This window comes from Gracilinanus agilis, unplaced genomic scaffold (genome assembly GCF_016433145.1).
Source record: "Gracilinanus agilis isolate LMUSP501 unplaced genomic scaffold, AgileGrace unplaced_scaffold56218, whole genome shotgun sequence".
In the NCBI taxonomy this organism is placed as follows: domain Eukaryota; kingdom Metazoa; phylum Chordata; class Mammalia; order Didelphimorphia; family Didelphidae; genus Gracilinanus; species Gracilinanus agilis.
Genome location: NW_025391597.1, coordinates 58 through 10,087, shown reverse-complemented (window position 1 = coordinate 10,087; position 10,030 = coordinate 58). Strand labels below are relative to the sequence as shown.

The following is a 10,030-nucleotide window of genomic DNA, read 5'->3' as shown; positions in this document are numbered from 1 at the left end:
TGGTGAATGGGGACCCATCTCCCAGGCTTTGGGTGTGGCCACTCTGCAGAACATCTGAAAAGGCACCTGGGAAAAGCTTGGGGTTTTTCTCTCATACCCAGAGGCTTGGGGTGGGGGCAGAGGGCTCCCACTGCTGGGCACTGAGAAAAACAGTGGGTGGAGATGCCATTGACAGGCCAAGTGACACTCCCTGCCCCTGCGCCAGCCACTGTGTCTTGATTTTATTGTTTCATGGAAAGAATTCAGGCAAATACAAGGATGTTTTTGTTTTTTTNAATGTATGAGACTGGATCTGAACTTGGGTCTTCCTGACATCAGGGTTGGTTCCACCTGGTTCCTCACAAAATAGGGCTTATTATTAGTCTCACTTTACAGATGAGGAAGGGAAGTGACTGGCCCAAGGTCACACAGACAGTAAAGTATCAGAGTTGAGTGTGTTATTATCTCTCTTTTTTTTTTTTTTTTTATAAAAGAGGAAGCCAAATCTCAGAGTGGTTATGCCTTGATTCCAAAGCCTTTGGAATCAGTTTCCTCCTTTATCAGATGAGAGGTATGTAATAGATGACCTCTAAGCAGGTGGCACAGTGAATAGACTGGCAAGCCTGAATTTAGGAAGATGTGAACTCAAATCCAGCCTCAGATACTTTCTAGTTGTGTGGCCCTGGGCAAGTCACTGAACCCTGTTTGCCTCAGTTTCTTCATCTCTTTTTTTTTTTAAACCCTCATCTTCCATCTTAGAATAAATACTGGGTATTGGTTCTAAGGCAGAAGAGTGGTAAGGACTAGGCAATGGGGGTCAAGTGACTTGCCCAGGGTCACACAGCTAGGAAATTTCTGTGTGTTTGGAATTCATGGAGATGCCATTTAAAAGCATCTTACAAATTTCGTGTGGACATGTGGGGAACTTAGAGACTACATTCCCCGTGATCCAATGGGTTTCTGGTTTCTGATGTGATTACTTCAGAGAACAGGAACCAATGTTGAGCTCGACTTAAATTTGGAGGTCTGGCTTGAGACACCCTCTCTCTGGCGTGTGAGACTAAGGAATATGGGTGAGATACGACGGGCGGCATTTTAAAATATAGTCAGGCATGGTTGTATAGATATTTTCAACATGGCTTTAATTAAACTATTAATTTCCCTTATTATATCAGCCTTTATCATTTTTAATCGTTACATGTCTGAGGCCAGATTTGAACCCAGGACCTCCCATCTCTGGGCCTGACTCTCAATCCACTCACTGAGCCTCCCAGCTGCCCTCTGGTTTCTTCATCCCTAAAATGAACTGGAGAAGGAAATGGCAAACCACTGCAGGATCTCTACCAAGAAAACCAGAGTTGGATAGGACTGAACAATAACAACAACAATGAGATTGGATTAGGTGACCTGTGAGGTTTCTTCCAGCCCTAAAGATCTAATTCTTTCTACCTGGGTGACTAGGAACAAATCACTTCACCTCTCTCAAGCTCAGATTCCCACATACACACCCATAACATGAAAGGTTTAGAGGAGAGAAAGCTCTTCAAAGCTTGAATCTATGAGGAAATCGATATTGGCCCCACCAGGTAGCTTTGCCTTCAGTGCCCCACAAAGCTGGAAGGTCCCAGGAGCTCTAGATAGAGCACTGACTTCAGTTTGGGAAAATGGAGCCTTGACAGACCCTATGAGTGTATTGTGGGGGGAGATGAGCATATAGAGAGCTCAGGAGAACATCCTACTATTTATTACCTGGTCATTGTTAGAAAACGCATAGAGAGCCAAGGGCTTTGGTCGCTCATTAATGAAGCGGATAGCTTCATCCAGGCTCTTCACGCAGACGATGGGGAGAAGGGGCCCAAAGATTTCTTCTTGCATCACATTAGACCTTGGGTCAACATCAATGAGGATAGTTGGGGCTAAAAAGAAAGAGAAACAAAGGAGGTCCAAGTAAGAAACCCTTAGGATTACCTCATTCTTCACTCATACACAGCCCAGAGTCATCCATCCCTCCTTTTACACTTTTATGACATACCAATAACACACTGGAGAGTGTGGCGTAATGGAGAGAGAAGTAGCCTGGGAATCAGAAGGACTCTCTCCTCCTGGCTTTGTGACCCCAGCCAAGTAACTGCACCTCTCTGCCAGTTAGCCAGTCACCTAGGATTTATTAGGCATCCACCATGTGCCAGGCACTGGGCTTAGCAATGGGTATACAAAGAAAGACCAAAAACCCAACCAAACCCCAACCAGGCCTGGCCTCCAGGAGCTCAGCATCCAATGCAAGAGATACCACACAGATGACTCTATTTCATTAGATCAGAAGTTCCGTGAAGGCAAGGACTGGCTTTCGCCTCTTTGGGGATACTTAGCCCAGTGGTAGGGGTTGATAAATTGGTATCGTATTGTATTGTAGCTCAGATTTGTACAAACAAGTTACAGACGGGAGAAACTGGGGGTATTTGCAGAAGAAAGGCACTCAGATGACAGGAAACTAGTGAAATCTTCTTGGAGAGGGCAGGATTTTAGCAGAGATCTGAAGGAATCTGGGAGGAAGAACACTCCAGGCATAGCTGAGAGCCAGGGAAAATGCCCAGAGTTGGGGGATGGAGTGTTGCGAGTAAGTAAGAATAAGGGGAAGGAGTAAAGTATTAGAAGCCTGGCAAGGTAGGGTGTCCCAGGTAGCTCTCTAAAACAAAGTCACAGAGAGAGATGCTGTCCCTCACAGCCATTCAGCATTCCCAAACATCAGTTATTGGTGGATTCTGAGATGACCATGTGGAACAAGGCAGATCTCCAGCAGCAAATTGCAGGACCCTTAATCTTTCTCCATCTCTCTGCCTCCCTTGGCTGGATGAGCCCACAGGGGATGCTCTAGGGACCTCGAGTCAATGAGACAACATTTAAAAAAAAAAAAAAAACAACCACAAAGGACAGGGTTTTGAAATGAAAGAAATAAAGCCCTGGATTTCCTATGGCCTGAGCTGAGGATCAGAGCTGAGTCACTTGGCAACACCCTTCTGCCCACACAAACAAAAACAAACTAGTGAAAACAAGCCCATTCCCTTCCCCAGCCCATCCTGAATTCACTAAAGAAAGCAAGACCATCTCCTAGGCAGCAGTGATTGAGGGCTGTGATAATGGAAATTTGGGGGTCCTTGAACCAATTGAGGTCCCTGATCTAAACTTCCTGTGGACACTTCCCATGATTCCTCTCTTGTATAATCACATTGACTGAAAGCGTAATAATGTAGAGAGAATGATAAATAGTGAGTGACTGGATGGGACTTCTTTTCTGCCTCTGGAGTAGAGCCAGGATGGGAGGAGGAGGTAATGACAGTTTTTTTCAAAATGACTCTTAGCATGGCACGTGGCTTCATTTTTCTAATGACTACCAATAAATCCTTTAAAACCCTAATATTTTTAAATATATCCTTTTATATCCATTTTATTTCTTATAGGGCCCTCCCCTGGGGGTGCAGAGGGCAATGCTAGGGGCTAATATGGGGGTAGGAAAATGGGGGCAGAAAATCAGGAAAAGGGTTGGCCTGGCTCTGAAACTTGCCACTTCTATGACTTCAAGGAATTCACTTCCTCTCTCTGGACCTCAGTTTCCTCTATAAAATGAGAGAGTTGGGGAGGCAGAAGACTATGATGAAGTCCAGCTCTAGGTTCAGAACCACAAATCCCATGGGATCTCTCCTCTTGAAGAAATCCAAGAGGGAGGGGGAACAGAGCCAGTGGGGAGCTAGCTCCAAGGTGGGAGGGGGCACTTAGTGGACAATACCTTGGTCCTCTCCCCCATTATGGCCTCTGTGATCAGCCTCAAGATCTCCTGGCCTAGTTTTTGTGCCTTCTGTCTCTTTACTAGGGTAGGGACAGGAAGCCATTGCAGCTGGAAGAGAGAGGCTGGAGAGATTTGTGTTTATGCAACCTAACCTTCCTTCCTCTTGGCACTCCTAAATCTCATCTTGGGCCAACTGACAGGAGCCATAAGGGAAATAATACATTCAAGAATGCCCTCATAAGAAAGCATTAACAAGGAGACAGCTTGTCTCCCCCATAGAATGTAAGCTTTTTGAAGACAGAACTTGGTTTTCTTTTGTCTTTATATCCTTGCTGCTTGCCACATGGGCATAGAAATAAGGAATGGATCTGTGATTCCATTGGTATTGGGAACTCCCAGGGAAGGAAACTCCAACCACCTGTGCAGATTTCTTATTTTCTCCACAATTATAACCTTGGAGAGTGTCTGAGAGCACTAAGAGGTTAAGTGAGTTGCCCCAGTTTACACATCCAATGTGCATCAGAGATGGAACTCAAATTCGTATCTTCTTGGTTTCAATGGCAAGTCTCTATCCATTATGCCATGATGGGCAAAGTAGGTTAATAAATGATTGACTGATGAGATGTTGAATTGTAATATGGAAACACTGACCAGGTTGGACAAGCATAAGGGTAGACGGCAAAAGAGAAAGAACCATTGTGGGGGCCTTTCATCACCCCAGTTCCAATTCTCACACTACATAGATCATTTCTCAGACTATTAAATAGCACCACACCCAGTTTCTAGGCCATCTAAGGTAGCATAGAAATCCAACTTATGCTGAATGTTGCTGTCAAAGTTATCATTTGTACCAACTTGTCCTGGCATTTCCAGAAAACCTTCCTTGGCATTAAGAAAATGGAGATTTTAAACAAAGGGAAAATGAAACAACAAAATCAAAACCCCAGTTCCCAAAGGGCTCAACCAAATGCTGGATCCTAAATCCTTCAGCTCTCCTCTGTTGACATTCATCCTTTGTTTTTTTGGAGGCCAATGCCAACTTGATGAGTGATGTCTTGACTTACATGTGAACTGGATTCTAGTGAGGTAGAGTTGCACAGTCATTAGCCTCACTCTTTTCCAGAGCCATTAGAGCCCATTGGCTGGACAAAAGTCAGGATGACTGGTGAGAGGAGAACACAAGGAGGGGAGCAGAGCTGCGCCTGACTTAGCCCCACTCAACTCAATCAAGCAATCAATCAACATTTATTAAGCACCGTGCCTAAATGCTATTAGCTGAAAAACATGAATTGGCCTTTTTCATAGTAAAGGAAAGAGGAATGGACACAATCAACCCACCTATGTAGTTGGAGGCCTCATCTCCATTCCCTCCATAGGCAACCTTCTGTCCCTCTATTAAGCCCATCACCCTTTTGAAATGACGTTTATTGATGATTCTTCCATAGTCAGGAGAAGTTTTGGCATCGTCTCCATAGAATTCCTTTGGGAAAGAGAGGAATGGTATTAAAATAGTTTATGACTCAATGCATATAAAATAGTTTTAAAATATATCTGCTACAAAGACTCTCATTTATAGAGGGGGCACTGACCTGAATTGATAAAGAATGTTCAATTGTCTGGAATTTTCCTATATTGACATCCCAGGCCCTATCCCCATTCCCAGACTGTGAATTCCTTGAAAGTGGGACTTAATTGGAACTGTCTGACTTTTTCTATTTGTATCCCTTCTGTTTACCACAATGCTTGGCACATTATAGACACTTGGTAAGTGTTTTTTACTTCATTCATTCATAGAACAGTTATGTAGCTATAGACCAAATTCAGAGAATGTCTGTAGCTGCTAAGAACAACTGATTAAGAGAATTTAGAACTCAGAGAAATGTTATTTACCATCTAGTCTAACCCCCTCATCTTAAAGGTAAGGAAACTGAGGCCCGGGGCACAACTAAAATCACATGGGTATTAAGACTGAGACAGAAGAGGAACTTGGATTCCCCGAGTCCAGAATTAGTGGTCTTTACCCTGGGCTTCCTGCTTCTCATGGAGAAAATCCATATTTTTCCATTACTTTTTATTTATAATTTGACTGCCAAGACGTTTTTCTTCTTGTTTCCTAACCTTTGTTAAATTGTGTGACTTTGGACAGCTTCCTTTATTTCTCTTGGCACCACTCTTGTAATGGAATAAAAGGAAACATGATATGGCTAATCAAGAGGCTTGTATTTGAGGGTCACTGGGTGGTATCAGCTGGGTCTTCAGGCAGGGAGGCTATCTTTTGGGTACAGGACAATTTGGGTCAGCCAGAGATTATGTGAGCCTGACTGACAGGTTTTATTCAGCCTCCCTGTTGTCTCTAATGCTCTCTTCAGGGGAGGAGTAAAGACTCCCTCCCTTCTAGAGAGCAACTCCCAGCTTATAGGAAGTAAAAGCTGGTTCACTTCCTACCCAAGATGGATGCCTGGTTTAGCCCTCAAGAAATAAAGGAAAGTTATTCTTTCCCTCTTCAGCCTTTGCCCTTGTTATCAGTATAATGAATCACCAGAAGTTCTTTATATAAAAGCCAAAGGGGTTTATTAAAGCCAAGGGTAAGCTGAGGGAAAAGGGGTTAGGTCTGGTAACTGCTACTAAGGGAGAAGCTAGTGCTGGGGAAGGGTCACAGAAGAGGGGAATCAGGCTGAGGGAACAGGCCCCTCAGCTAGAGATGAATTCACTGCCCTGATGTAACAAGGTTTAGCAGATTACTAGATGAGGTGATGGCTTCGGTTTAAGGTCGTCCCTGCCTGCCTATAGAAGCTAATTCCCACAGTCTCCACCCACCAAAAATACCCTCCTCCCAGGGCCCAATGGGGAGATCCAGGGATAGCAGGATGTTAAGGGAGAGGTCAAGGGAATCAGGCAAAGCCCAAAAGCCAAAAGCCAAAATCCCAAAAAGCCAAAAGCCCCTACAGTTGGTTCTACAGGAATATTTATAGTCTCAGGCTCAGGGGCAGCTGGGTAGCTCAGTGGATTGAGAGTCAAGCCTAGAGACAGGAGGTCCTAGGTTCAAGTCTGGCCTCAGACACTTCCCAGCTGTGTGACTCTGGGCAAGTCACTGGACCCCAGTTGCCTACCCTTACTACTCTTCCACCTAGGAGCCAATACACAGAAGTTAAGGGTTTAAAAAAATAAAATAAAATAAAATAAAATAAATATAGTCTCAGGCTCCATTTGTTTTTGCCCTTGAGACCACCGATCAGTCTGGGTCAACATTCTGTTTTCCAACTGTCAGGGTTGCTTCAGTTAGTTTTGCAAATGCAAGGGATTCTTGCAGCAACCCTGCATTACACTCTGCCTGCCTATCTATTTATCTACATTCTATCCTTCCATCTACATATCTATTTTAATCATCTCTCTATACCTGTCTTCCTCCCTATTCTTCTCACTAATATCCTAACATCCACCTACACTTCTAGCTATCTGTCTCTTTTCTGTCTGCCTACCTTTCTACCTACTTACCTACTCACTCTTTCTAAGTCTCAGTTTTCCCACTTGTAAAATGATGATGATGATGACGCCTTCTTCATGGGTTGTCCAGAGGCTCAAGTGATATAACATACATAAGATGCTTTGCAAAATTTCAAGTTTGTGATCTAACATTATTATCTTTGAAGGCAGTTTTCTTCAGAATAAACATCCCTAGGTCCTTCCACTTGGTCTGAGTCTACTCCTTATCCTGCTTTCTGCCCTCTGGACTCATTTTGGCTTATCAACATCCTTTCTATAAGTGACCCCACCTTAGAGGGAATTTAACATTAAAACCAACATTCCAGTTGTGGATTGACTAGGGCAAAGTACAATGACACAATCACCTCCCACTTTCTAGACTTTGTTCTTCTAATAATATCTAATATCAAATTAGTGCTAATGATGCCACACCCCACTACTGATTTATACTGAGCTTATGGCTAGCTAAAAAACTTTGGTCTTTTTCAAATGTAAAAGTTTCACCCTATATTTATTTGTGTAGGACTTTATATTCATCTCTATTAAATGTCATCTTTTATGGAAAAAATGTCAGTGTTGGAAGGGCTGTGGAAAGATGAGCACATTGAGACTACAACAGGTGGAACTGTTCGTTGGTCTAACCAAAAAGTTACTAAAAAGGTAATTAAATTTTCTATGCCTCAGAGATCCCACTACTGAGGAATTAAATATGAGGAGGTCAGAAATCAGAAGAAAGGTCCTCTATGGGACAGAATATTCATGGGAGCACTTTTTGTGGCAGCAAAGAACTTGGAAACAATGTGGGTTCCCATTGATCAGGAAATGGCCAAATGTGTCAACTTATCCATGAAGCCTTTCTTGGGTTCCTTTGGGTAATGGTGTCTTCCCCTTCCCCAAATTTACTTTGTATGTGTATATATAAATGTGTATATATATATATTTATATGTATATATATATATATATACACATATATATGTGTGTATATATATATAAATGTGTATATATATATATACATATATATTGTATTTACACATTCGTATATACTTGATCTCCCATTAGAATATACATTCCTTGAAGCAGGGCTGTTCTGCTTTTGTCTTGGCAGCAACTATCACAGTAGGTACACAAATGACACCCAGTAGGTTCTTCATAAATGCTTGCCAAATGGTTGATTATAAGAATTCACAGGTGTGAAGAATTCAGAGAAGTATGCAAAAACTTATAAGAAGTGATACAAAACAAGGACTAAGGAGCACCACGAAAATAGCATAACCAATCATCATGACAAGGGGGTGCTCCTGGGGATGGGCAGTTGGGTGGTAGTACAGTGGGTGGAGCACCAGGCCTGGAGTCAGGAAAACATATCTGGCCTCAAACATTTAATAGTTATGTGACTGTGGGTCAAGTCACAGAATGTTTGCTTCAGTTTCCTCAGCTATAAAATGAGGATAATAATAGCATCTGCCTCCCAGGGTTGTTGTGAGAATCAAATCAGATTATATTTGTAAAGTGCCTGTCACATAATAGGTGTTCAACAAATGTTTCCTGTGTGTTTTGCATGACTTCATATATAGAATGGGTACCATATTGCTTGTCTTCCCAATGGGTTGGGGAGGGAACGCAGGGAGGGGGAGAATTTGGGGCTCAAATTTTGTAAAACGATTGTTACAAAATGCTTCAGTTTACTCCTGTGTGTATAGCTTGATTCCATGTTCTACCCAATCAGAAGGTGAGCTCCTTGAGGGCAAGGGTTAGTTTTGCCTTTCTGCACAATCAGTGATGGGACCAGGGTTTGCCTAGTCTGGTCTCTTATTCTCTCCATTCCCATTAGGTCAAGAAGTCTCTTGCTTTTGAGACTCAGTTGGTGAAGATGGTTACCTTCATTGAGATTCAATTGGACCTAATGGGGAACTGTATCAAGGGAGATGGTCAAGATCTTTGTCAGGGTTGGGAGCTGGTTTTACTTGTCTTTTCCCTCCATTTACAGAGGGTTTTCTGGTTTTATAGAGCCCACCCATAATGGAGCCCCCTCTCTCCTACCACCACGTGGAAGGTCTGTAGGCAGGCACAAATGACTTCATAGTCCCCCTCTCACCTTCAGGTTTTTTTTAACCTTCTCCACTATTTGGCCTTGTAGGGAAGGGTCGCAGAGGATGTAGTCTGGAGCCACACAAGTCTGACCACTGTTCAAGTACTTCCCCCAAGTGATACGTCTGGAAAAAAAATTCCAAGAAAATCAAGAACATTCCCACCATGAATAATGAATAAGAATGCTGTGTGTTTTCCATTTGCTGGGAATGCTGGAGGAAGTCACAACACTGGCTTCTGGAGGACATGATCCAGCCCTGGTTATTGAAAAATAATCCTCCATATCCTAGCTGGTTTTCCATTCCCAAGGGTGGGGACACTCTGTCCCATCAGCAGCTGTAGAATGCAGTGCCTGGCATCCCTCCCTCCCCCAGTGCTGGCAGCTGGGACAGAAGCCCCAGGAGCATCTTCCAGGTGGGGTAAGATTGGGACCGAAGACAAGAGGATCATGGGAGAGGACTGAGGGGGTCATTTACATGGGATGTCTGGTCTGCACCTCCCCCACATCAAAACAACTGACTAGAAAGGGAAGCATTCAGTAAGTCAGTCCTTCAATGGTCATTTCTGCCCCCACCCCAGGAGAAAGGGTAGAACTTAGCAGTTGGTTTCATGCTATGTTAGCACAACCAGAAGCTGTGGGGTTTGCCCATTGCTTCCTCATGTATGTGGGTTCTTTTGTCCATCTAATGGGCTGA

General features: G+C 43.4%; 1 protein-coding gene across 1 annotated transcript; it reads right to left on the bottom strand.

The window, feature by feature from the left end:
* Positions 1 to 1,365: 1,365 nt before the first annotated feature.
* LOC123256133 (aldehyde dehydrogenase, dimeric NADP-preferring-like) lies at positions 1,366 to 9,460 on the bottom strand (the record flags this gene model as incomplete). Its single annotated transcript, XM_044684819.1, is given in 4 exon segments — positions 1,366 to 1,406; positions 1,719 to 1,895; positions 5,102 to 5,243; positions 9,343 to 9,460. Coding segments are annotated over 4 exon segments (478 nt in total), but the record flags the coding sequence as incomplete, so codon positions are not given.
* Positions 9,461 to 10,030: the final 570 nt, after the last annotated feature.